Source organism: Sylvia atricapilla, chromosome 1 (genome assembly GCF_009819655.1).
Source record: "Sylvia atricapilla isolate bSylAtr1 chromosome 1, bSylAtr1.pri, whole genome shotgun sequence".
NCBI classification, from domain to species: Eukaryota; Metazoa; Chordata; class Aves; order Passeriformes; family Sylviidae; genus Sylvia; species Sylvia atricapilla.
The window spans coordinates 9,277,131-9,289,454 of NC_089140.1; the positions used below are offsets into that span (position 1 = coordinate 9,277,131).

The following is a 12,324-nucleotide window of genomic DNA, read 5'->3' on the forward strand; positions in this document are numbered from 1 at the left end:
CACACTTGTGACCTCCCAGAGTTACAGTCATGGCTGTAATTCCATTCCTCACCACTCTCTGGGTCTGGCCATCTAACCAGTTAGAAACCATTAAAAATTATAAAGAAGGTAAAATATATTTGTGTATAAGGACTCCTCTAGAACCAAGAATCTTTGTGCAAATTACCTTCTTCAGCAAGCTTCATTGAATAATAACAGACATAACTCAGGGAAAGCCCATCAGTGGGAGACTAGCTAAGAAGAAAACCAGGTAAGATGATACAGTGAAGAATCTCCAGGTTGTGAACACTGAAATTCAGAACGTCTCCCATTTCACAGAGCTCTGACAGTTCTAAACTTTACTGCATTTATAAGCCAAATAAGTCTGGATAGTCAAAGGAGATGGTGTCATTAAGACACTCTTTGGAATGAAGGAGTCTTCCAGATTGATATGAGTTAAAATAGCTGGGGGAAGTAGTGCTGAGCTGGGGAAAACTGTCTTCTACTTCACAGGAATGATTCAAATAGCAATCCTAGGCAGGAACAAAGAGGTGCACTTAAAAGGTATTCCACCAATTTCTGGTCTGTTTCTAATGTGCAGCCACACACATTTCAAAGCATCAAAATATAGTAAAAACAAGAATCCTCCACAATCCTATTGCCTTCAATCCCACTAATAAGTTAAGACAGTCAAAAGAATCAATACATGCTGAAGAAATTTCTGTCTCAGTTTCTCTATGATGCTGGACAGTGATTTGTAAGCCCATCCTAGAAATTCCCAATTTCTCGCAGAAGAGGAGTCAGGATCACAAATCAAATATGACTTTGTTCCACAAAGGGGAAAAGGATGTAAAAGTGCCTACATGGTTCTAAAATCCCAAACCCTGTAATGAACCGTGTATCATTAGGGGGCTAAAGTTGCCTTTTTGAAAGCATCGTATTAAATGTCAAATTCATTAGTGGCATGACCTGAAATCATTAGGTCTTTCTTTCTAAACTAGCTGCATATGTGATGTTTGGATTCCTATACGTGTTATTTTCAGATCAAAATGAAACCACAGAGAAAACACTGCGCTTTATCATTGTGTGGTTTTTTTTTTTTTTTTTTTGGAAAGAATGACTCAGGCATTGATATTTAGACTACTTTCAAGTCAAATATTTAAAGCTCGCATCCCAACCATAAGCACACTTACTGACATATTGGAAGGTCACCAGAACATGAGAAGATAGAGAGAGGTCTAAGTGAAAGACCTACAAATTTAATGTCTTCCGCAAAGGAGGAAAGGCAACTGTAACAAAATGGAACTGTTTGCTCATATTTTCATCAAAGTACTGAACAGGCTCCAAACAGTTTCAGATGTATTAAAAATCAGGCCTGTGGCATTTTCCTCTTGTACATTCATATTTCATTAGGTGCAATGACTTTCTCTTTTCCCCACTTAAAAATGCCATTCAAATTGGCTGTCCTACTTACTCTTTCACTGTCACAATGTAGCCATATTCTTTCTCCTCAGAAGATTTCACTTCAAGTTGTAAGCCTTGTCCGGTGTTTTTCTGAGGGTTTTCATAGGAGTTTCCTCCTTGCACTAAAGTGTTCTTAATCCAATAGCTGGTCTGGCTCGGGTCCTTGGAGTCAGATTCAATGCTCTTCGCAGTTGCCAGCTCCCTTGAGAAAGTCTCACTTTTTACATTTTCCACACCAGCATTTCTTTCTTCTGAAGAAGAAAGGTCAGTTTCTTCAGATTTCTTAGTTTCTGTCTTTGTAGGTTCTTCAGGAATAAGGTCTTTATGCATATTTTCAGCTAATGCTTTCTCATTCAAGAATCTAATTAGTTTTGCAGTGTTCTCCTGCATTAAAAGAAAAATATTATTTTTAAAACTAAACACAGGAAGGTTATACTCACCAAACCTGGAAATAATTTTTCAAACTCTTATTGATTTGGTAAAGTCTACTCATACAACCATTGCATGGTCATTTTCTTAATTTCTTTAAGCTGCTAGACTATGTTAAGAACATGCTGGTTTTTTCATTAATAATAAAAGAGCATTAAATTATGGCACTATATTTTCCCAGTTGTTTCCATGTGTTTATGTGTCTAAGTATTGATGAAAATGAAACTTTGTTATCAGACAAGTTAATGAAAAGGAGAAAAAATAGAAATGCCCATCAATATGCCTGGGCTGGGCCTGGAAACTTTCACATCTCAGTTATAACACCAGGAAAGACACAGATATTCTATGACCAATTCTGTTTCCTTGCTTCATCTCTAGAAATGGTGACAAACTGTATGTGAGTGATCCAACAAGCTAAATATATGATCACAGAAAACCAAAATCTGTCTAATAAGTCAACAATAAGCAAATGAGCCAAAGTCAAAATAGGTGCCTGGAAAAATTCATTAGCTTGTTTCATTACATAACTTTATTGCAGCCAAGCATTTGGGAGGAGAGGTTGGCTGATGGGCACTTTTGTGCTCTGTGTCACAATAATTCTATTCAAACATTCTCTATTCAAACTGTCACTAAGAAATTTACAGATGGGATCCCCTGTAAGTCTGTTGTGACTACAGCACTTCATCCCTTGAAGATTTCCGTGTGGGTGTTTAAAGCTCCTGCCACACTGTCCCTGTGTGTTTTCCTGGCTTGGTAGAAGGGCTGAAGAGATTTTACTGCAAACACAAGAGGATTTGCCCGTTTATGAGTCTTGCAGTGTTAGCTTTTGATAGAGTACATAGTGGGAGAAGTTCCACACATTTTTTTAAAAATGTTCCTTTGACATTTTTCTGCTCCATAAAACTGAGAAAAAGAAAAATGAATATACCTCAAAAATGGCTAAATATTGGATCAAATCCATAGGATATGATTCAAAACTCAGGAGGAATATTGTAAAAGTAATCTGGATTAAAATGCTAATTTTGATGTTGCTAGCTAAGGTACAAGATGTAATGCCTAGAGCTTTTGAAATAACTCTGATGTTCTCCAGAACTAAGAGCCAAAGGGCAGGGGGAAAAGAATTTTCAGGAATACCTAAAAGCTCAAAATTTACTGATTTGAGGAAAAGCCAGAATTTGTCTGAACTTCATGAATCTGTTATGAATCCTGTCTATTTAAAAAGCAGAGAAAAGGGGGGGGGGGGCATTGTTTTTGCTTTTTGAACGCCAAAACTCATTTTGGTTATGGTTTAAATAAATGCTCATTTAACATTTTAGTGCATCAACAACATACCTATGTGTGGTACTGAATCATAGCCACACAAAACATAGAACAAGTCTTATATTTCAGAAGTGTGAGTTTGTCTTTCACTGCACAGAAACCTGATATTCCAAGATATTGTTTTGTTAAAATGCTGGTACTCTACCTCTTTATCAGTTCTCACACTGGCTTCATGCACTCCATTGTCTGTAGGATATGAAAAGCACAAATATATAGTTATGAAGGGCAAACATCATACACAAACCAAAGATTTCTCATAGGCTGCTTTAAAGAAGTGGCTTTTTTTTGTGTGATTTAAACATTGAGATATCAAAGCTGAAAGAGCAGACTAAGGAGCACTGTATAATTTTTTTTTTGTTATTCTGACCCCACTTTGATAGCAAATTAATGTGAGATCAATAGACAGTACTTCAAGAGTCAATGTAATGGTGTTATTTTGCTAATTAAATGTCAAATCATCACATCAGTTTACCAATATCTGAGAAAAAAAAGCAGTATAAAATGGCTCTAGCTTGCAGAATGGACATTTACAGAAAAGGAAAAGGAAACGTATTTCCTTCAAATGTATTTTGGTAGAAGAAAATGACATATTTCAATAGATATCACTCACTAAATCATGTTACAGTTTAACTACAGTGATAGTATTCAGTCACATCCTTAACCTCAGTCAAATAATACTGGCTTTTTGCTTTATGAACTGAGTGTCATTCATCTTTCTCAGCATGATTCGAGATAAATCCTCAAGTTTGCTCTTTTAATCTATGACAAAATCTGGCAATCAGAATAACCAGAATATCCCTAACTAGTAAAGATTTCAGTATATCACCATGAAAACAGACAGTAAAAATAATTTTTTATGATTTACAGCATACGTTTGTGCCATACTAGATATTATAACATTCCTAAAATAGAAAATGGATGAGCTGTAACTTATGTTCCACTGCGGTATCCACTCATTAAGGGCAATTACTGCAGCTCCTGAATCTGCATCATCAGGAAAATACGTGTGCAGACAGAAACAAATAACCATAATAACTCTTCTTATTCCCTAAGAAGGAAAGGGAACTAGTGGGTTTGTACCTGTACTTGTCACAGATTTTCTTCTGCAAGTAACTGTCTCATGTTAAAAAATTACTATCAGTAAATGATATTTTTTCTCTGCACATTTTGAAATATATCTTGTAATATAATAATTTCCATTATCATTTTGCTTAAATATCTCAATTTCAAGAATAGGAAATTAAACCATACAGCATACAGCAATTCTTATTTCAATATGATTTGGTTTGTAGGTTTATCTTCTCTGTGAAGCTTGATGACCAAGTGCTCATAAACAGATTTTTTTTTTTTTTTTAAAGTAAGAACCTGCTGTAAAAAGAAAACAACAATCTAAAATTCCACAGGCTTTCAGGAAATACAGAAAACTTCCCTCCCATCTTCTAAAACAGATTTTCAGAAGTCCAGCACTAAGGTGAAGCAGTAGAGGAAAATTAGGGTAGCTGTCTTTTGCTGTACTTCTAAAATTAATACCTGGTATATTAACATTGTTTTCCATTAATCCAGTCTGAAGCTCTGCCCTTCCTTGAGCATCTCCTTTCTTCATCTGTGCTTCTGTTTTGTCTTCTTTAATTTTTCCAGCATTTTTTCCCGTTTCTTCCTGAATGTCAACACTTTGAATGGCAGTGGCAATAGTATCAGCGATTTCATCCAGTTCAGCTGAGCTGAGATTCTCCACGTTCACTTGGTGTTTCTCTAGGTCCTTCAATACATTTTTAATCAGTGCCTCTGGATCACAAAACAACATAAGCACATGTTTTAGCTGCATACATGAAACACACATGCTTGTATCTTTAAGTTTTCCTAAAAGATAGCTTTCCCTTCATGGAGAGTTTCTGCTTTTTAAAGGAAGGCACACTCATTCATGCTGTATTCCTTACAGAAAACACAATATTCTTAAAGGATGTTAAAGTTTATGACGAGGTGAATCTGTGCCAGGACAAGGGGATGTATGCTATCATAACCCAGCAAGGTCTCCTAGAGAGAGGGGCACAAAATTATCATTTTTTTCTTTACAAGAACATTCTTCCCTAGTCTAAATTGACTTAAAATACTGAAGACAAGTGTTAAAGTAGCCTAAAAAATTTTTAGGTGCAAACCAGTACAAACAACATCACTGTTTCCTAGAGATTAATTTTCTTTGGTGATTTGCTTTCACAAGGTACGTAGCAATAGAGTTCTGGGGAAAAAATGGGAGTCAGATATATTGTCATTCAATCAAAAAGCTCCTCATCAATTAGAAGGAGATATAAATATATGTTCATTATATACATGGATATATAAAGGACAAAATTTCTAAGTTGAATTAATTCCTCTTGGAACATATATGATTTTCCAAATATATATTTACAGATATAGATGATAGATATAGATGATATATATCTATATGTATATACATATAGATATAAAATTACAGATATAGAACTAGGTTTTGTTCCAGCTATAAATGTTTTACCAGTCACATTGATAAAAACAAAACAGCAAAACACCTCTGATGTGATAAACGTTTTGAAGATAAGGAAATTCAAGGACAATGGATATTAAAGGTGAGTCAGAAGATGGAGCATAACATCTCCCCAGGGAAGGCACTTTTCTGATTGTATATATTGCATCTCTAATTCTCCATCAGTCTGTAGAACTCTGCAAAACTCAGCCTCATGTCCCTTGGAGAATAAGACACTAAATGTAGTTAGTGCTTACTGCAGCATACCAAAACCATTTCCAATCATGCCTCTGTTCTGCTTATTCATGTTGATACGAAATTTAACATATTTATGCATATGCATGCAAGCAAGTAAACCCTTTCACATAGTATTGTGTAGGAAGAGGATAATAAGGGCTGCTCTAAATCACTGTTGAGTGTATGAATTTACATATAAGCAGTTTGAAGGCACCATACAAACTTTTTTTTCCTTATTAACACTCACCATATTAAGCCCAGTGGTTGGATATGTTTATCACCTGTGGGCAAGATTTTGGGACCATGCTGTCAGCTTTCAGGCTCATATAAAAGTGAATTAAAAAGTGGGAAAACAGGGAAAAACAATGCCATAAGAAGGGCTAAAAATAAGGATTTTTCTTTTTCCTCACAACAAAGGAGGAAGAAAATAAGTAAAAGTAGTCAACAGACTTCTGCTTCAGGGAAGAGGCAGTGGAACATCTGTGACTTTGCAGGGGGACAAGCATAAAGGAGTATTTTTCATTGGGAATAAGAGGCCAAGACCTTGGACACATCTCTCATTTTTTGGACCACTCAGTTTTAACTGAAGAGCTCATCATCAGCATCTCACCAGCAGCTTCCCTTTTCCATCTCAAGGCAAAGGCTAATTTCCCCTGGCCTGACCCAAAATTCACCAACCAAAATAATGCCATTTTCCCTTAACTAATTAGTCCATTAAAACCAAAATAACTTAAACTTTTTAAATAATAGGTTTACTGTGAGTCTGAGAGGGTGTTGACATATGGGAAAGGTGGTTCTTTGATGAACTTTCTTTTCCAGGTAAAAAAGAAACATCTTTTCAATAATCCACCATGACATTATTATAAAATTCTACTAATTTATTATAAAATTTAGTAATATAAAATACAAGCTGATCTTGTAAAATGTGAATTTTTGAAATTTCCTTAAAAAAAACGTAGTTTTAAGTACACTTAATTGTGACTATCAATAAAAAAAAGACAGGTTGTGTCTGTGATGTTACTTCAAACTGACAGCCCACAAAGATTTTGGTACCATACTGGAATAGCAGAGTGCTTTGTACAGGAAAGCAAGTGTTCAGAAATTTGAATCAAAGATGTAAACTCAATCTGTGCCAAACTCTCTGGGCCAAGACATGTGGAAGCAGCAAAATTAATACTGAAGTTTGACAGAAGCTTAGCAACACTTCAGAGAAAACTTTGAAAAGTTTCCTTTCATTTTATTGTACCCACCCCCTGTCATGAGTTTAATAATAGAGTAAAAGCATAGGGACAAAATGCTTTCACTTAGAAAGGTCATTTACAGGAGCAAATTAATCCAAACTGCAACAAAATTTTTCAATACATTTGATCAACCCGAGTTCAAGACACTTTTTCAGGAAGCACAAGAGCTACCTGGTAGAGAGGTGGAGAGGATGTCACACGTAACAACAATGCAGAAAACTAAGCTATAGGAAGAAAACAGCACTGCTGCATTCCCACAGGAGCCTTGTGTCTGCCTAGGTATCATTTCTGATGTTATCTTTTATAGAGCTACTGGACAATATCCTGACAGAAAAGCCTAAATTTTTGAAGCAGAGCTAATAAAGTCAGCAATGAAAAGACAGAATATATGTCAGATGCAAATCAAAACTAAAACTTTACAAATGAAATATCATCAAAAGAGAACTATTTCAGGACATATATAATTAAAGGAGTTATATTAATGCAACACAACTAGATTTTTGTTTATTTAATTTGATTCACAGCCAGTTGTCAAGACCAACTACTGATCTACTCAACAACATGCAAGCAGTGTAGTCTTGTCATTTCCATCCCCTTTTTTCCAAACTAACTTTTTTCTCTTTACCTATATTCTTAGCCTGCTCCTAACTCTCCAGTCCATCTTCAGACTCTTAGTTAATATTTGTTGTCAACAAAAAAAGCAGTTTTAATCTGAAACAAATGGCAATGGGGAACAGGGCAATGAATAACACAAAAAAAAAAAAAAAGAATGGCCACAGGCCCTATTCCAGATAATACTGACAGGCTCATTGCAAGTTCTTCTGGTTCACTAAAACCCCAATATTATGTAGAGGAGCCTCCTGCTCCCCTAATACTGGCATTCCTGCCCTGGCCGTTGCCACCCAGGCACAGTTCATCAAACAGACTCCTAAATACTGCACTGACATGAGTAAAACTTTGGCATTATATCTAGTTTTACTGAACAACTACAACATGACTTAAAATGTCAAGGACCAAAGGCAATAACCAAAGCCAGTAAGTCTGAGGAATGTCATGTTTTTAGTACTCTAGGAGGAACAGCCAGCAAAGGGTCTGTAACAGCCTGGTGAAATGCAGGTCTACATAAAGAGTCCTGCTAACTTCACGTGGCTACAGATATGATATTATTCCTTGTCCATGGTAAATATGGATATTTACACTTCTTGTTATGGCACTTGTCCATGTTTGCAATAATTTGTAAATTACTGGATAACACTGATAAACAGATAAATATCACTGCATCTGTTTACAAACACCTTTGGATAATATGATGAATTTATTAAAATCAGAAAATGTTGTTGGAGAAAGACCAAAATCAGATGGATACTGCAATGGCACAGCACTTAAGAAGCACATGTACTTGAACATGCATTTACCTGTGCACAGCCTTTATAGTCTCCCACTGACTCCCTCCTAAGTAGACTCAGCAATGCTCAGTCATGTTTCACAGGGCTTGTACTGCAAACCAGATTTCTCCCTTAGCTCCAGCTTTCCAACTGATGAATGCAAACTGCTTTCTACAGCTACCCTGGAACCATAATGGCAGTAAAAGCATATATGTCCAAGAAGATGTAATTTTTAATATAAGCTCCACCAGCAGAATTCCCTAGTAGGCAACAATAGCACCTCATCCAGGGGAAAAAAAGGTTTTTATTGTACAGCATATAAATTATGCCTCATACTCTGCTGGCACAAGAGCCAAAGCCAGCTTGCCTGACAACTACATGGCACAGGAGCAGTAACTTTGTTAGAAATTCCACAGCATGGTCTGTTTTCTTCAACCCCATCACCCTACTGACCACATGTGAGCTGCCTCAGCAGCTGAGCACCATATGGAATGGTGATCCCAGCTCTGCCAGAGAGAGGAAGCACAAAAAAATATTTCTGTTCCATAAACATGGAAGTTTGCTATTTTTTAAGACATCTGAATTACTAATTCTGTGACCTTTTCAAAGCAACAGAGAGACATATTCTGTAATATTTAACACACAAAAAAAATCAGTAGACTAGAACAAGCCACATCAAACTGAGCCAAATCCTAAATATGGCTGGTGCAGAGGAGAGATTAACAATTCCAGTGTTGCACAGTGACTACAAAGGCAGTACCCACGCACATCATGCTACTCCTAGAGGTAACAACTTCCAAATCTGATAGAAAAATAATTCTGCATTTCCTTCTTATGTATTTTTCCCTCAGGGTGCCTTGTTAGCGAATTTACCTGCCACTGTTTTGCAGCAATTCTCAGTACTAATCTGCTCAGTACCTTCTGGATTGTTCTCCCAGTCCAGTGCCTTTGCCTAATCCTCTATCAGATGGATCAGAGAACTGGGCACCCCATGCCTTCCAGTTTTTTATAGTTCTGCAGTTCACAGAGTGCAAGAGAAAAACAACCTGCAGGCCTACAATAACCCATAAGCACAAGAGAGATTGGAGAAAGGTTAAAAGCAGAAAGAGGTTGTGTGAGCAGCCTGGGAAATCCGAATCCAAACCACTTTCATTGCAATGGACAACATTTTAAGCAATGAATATGCTGGGGTCTGTCCTCACCACTTTCTTAGTGAGATTATTGAGTGGCTAAAAAATACAAAGGAAACCACATTATTTCCTACTCAAGCAATTCATAATGCCTTGTCTATGCAACATTTAAAAGCAAATGCAATTGCAGAAGTTCCTACAGGGCATATTATGTATGAGAAGTCAAAGTAGTACAACCCAATGAATTGTGAAACATGTTATTCCCTGTAAGTGTTAAGCATTTTTTTCCCAGTTGGCTCCTACCAGGAAAGGTGAAGTGGAACAGCTGGAGGATAATGAAACCAGCATGTGCCTGGTTTGTTTTGAGTCTAGCAACAAAATTGTCTAACCTGTGCAAGAGACTTACAGTGCCACCTGGATTTGATTTTACATTATAGTTCATTCCTTGAAACCTATTATCTCTGGGCACCATACCAAGAATGCTTTCACTTCTGAGCATCCTTTAGACTACAAGCATTATCTTTCCTCTGCTGAAACTCTGACATTTCTCTGTGTGTGTGTGTGTGTGTTCTGGTTTTGGAGGATATGTAAGAAAAAAACCAACAAAACAAATCAAAGAACACTACACTTTATGGATGATAAAGAGGGATTCAAAGGAACCCTCTCATATATCACCAAAATCCATTGGGATAGTGGTGACTGCAGTGTAACAGGTACAAGTGCTTGACAATGGCTGGGGTTCAATTCTTCCATTTGTCAGAAACCATTGAAAACCTTTCTGAACCACTGGAATTACATCAATAGTTAGATCAGTTTAGAGAAGCAACAAAATGAATCAGAGTTATAAAGTCTACATGATTCCCCAAGACTCATCTTACAAAGCAGCACTTGAAGTGTATCACAGGATGGGGATGTTATCTTCCATTGTCATTTATATATTTCTTCAACTATCATGTACAGAAGAAACTGCAATCCAATCACTGTTAAACAGCATTATAAAAAAAAAGATAAAGATCCAGGAAATGTTACAGAATGTCTAGCCAAAACTAGATGCACCCCACCTTCTTGTCCATTCATCCATGGAACTGACAGACTCCTGCCTTTTCTGTGCTCTGCACCGGAACTCACCTCACTGTTAATTCCTGTGCTTAACTTTGAATTTTACCCATGGTCCTTGAATTTCTAGTTAAATAAAGAGATGTGGAACAAAACCAGGCATTTCTGTATTATCTATATATATAGTGTGGGATGACTGCATAAAAACAGATTTGATAGCAAAGATATACCCATCATTATGCGTTGTTTGTAAAATGCTTTGAAAATATAATAAATTACATAAATGCTATGCTTTACTAAGTGCCATATATTTCTGCACACATATGGAAGGTGGGCGAGGAATGTGGGTAGATGTTTGCAGGGAAAGAGTAGCTGGAATGGTGAACATTATTACAGTGTTATGGCAGATATAAATATGCCAATACCAGGAGATATATTAAACGTCTAATTTTATTTTCTTTTTCCTTAAAAATGCTCAGTAAACATGAGGGAAATTTCAGGTAAGCAAAAATAAGTAAATATCAGCTTTACCATCCACAATGCTCAGGGGGTCTTTTGGATCATCCTGGGAAGAAGATTTATGCCTCAACATCTCAGGGGTTGGCCTCAGCACTCCAGGCCTCGGCTGGAACAGCTTCCTCACGTTGAAATCTTCTGCTTTTCCTTTGGCAAGAGTTCCATCAAAAGGACTTACTTGTGTAGAGTAGAACCTCTCAGCATAACCCTGAGACCCTTTAGTCCTGCTGTGAGGGCTTTTGTCGCTGCTCTGTGCAGACAGGTTCTGGGTGATGTAGGAGTGCAGTGCGGCCATCAGGCTCCTCTGGTCCAGCCCCATCCCCGGCTCCGGTGAGAGATTGTCTGCCTGGAGCTGGCCGAGCGTCCTCCCATGGGCATTCCCAGGGAATTCCTGCCGGGATTTGGACGCCTGGGCCAAAGAAGATGATGGCTCTTTGGGGTTCTGCCTCGTGTAGTACTTCATAGGGTCATTGTAGATGTAGCTCTAGAGAGAGCAGAAGAGGGACAAAATGAAAAGGTCAGAATTGATTTTTAATTATTGTTGTGCCGGGATCGGCGGCATGACCCTTAGTGCTTTACCAACCAGGAAAACAGGAATTGCAACCTTCAATGCAAAAGTTAAACTTCAAACCTCAAACTGTTAGGTGTGCTTCAAAGAGGCGCTACTAATGTGCAAAAAATCCAGATTATCAAATTATTAAAAAGCAAGAGAAATAGGTTAGAGAGAGAATAACACAACTCAATGTTAACTATATGTGCACTGTTTGTATTCAGACAAAGAAAATTTAATAAATCCACCTTCCTTTTGGTTTTTACTTAAACTGTGAGAATAAATATATTTCAGATTACTTAAAAAAATGAGCATGTCAAATTAAAAATCATTTTAAAAGCAACACCAAGTAAGTAAAGCAATTTTTTGTGCATGTAATAAATAATTTGCTCTATTTTAAATGAAATATTTTTCCGCTAAATTAAATCTCTAATAAATATATCATCAGATACTATGAAAAAAAAGAAGTATAAATTACATTTAAATTGTTTTTTAATTAAATTATAATTTTCAGGAA

At 36.8% G+C, this 12,324-nt stretch overlaps 1 protein-coding gene across 1 annotated transcript in view; it reads right to left on the reverse strand.

Moving 5' to 3' along the window:
• Window positions 1-12,324, reverse strand: part of PTPRN2 (protein tyrosine phosphatase receptor type N2) — a 629,378-nt gene that overhangs the window by 379,122 nt on the left and 237,932 nt on the right. Inside the window, exons 6-9 of the mRNA XM_066314564.1 lie at window positions 11,273-11,741; window positions 4,723-4,977; window positions 3,338-3,378; window positions 1,454-1,827 (exon numbers count right to left, since the gene is read on the reverse strand). Coding sequence (XP_066170661.1) covers window positions 1,454-1,827; window positions 3,338-3,378; window positions 4,723-4,977; window positions 11,273-11,741 — 1,139 coding nt within the window. The remainder of the gene's footprint in view (window positions 1-1,453; window positions 1,828-3,337; window positions 3,379-4,722; window positions 4,978-11,272; window positions 11,742-12,324) is intronic.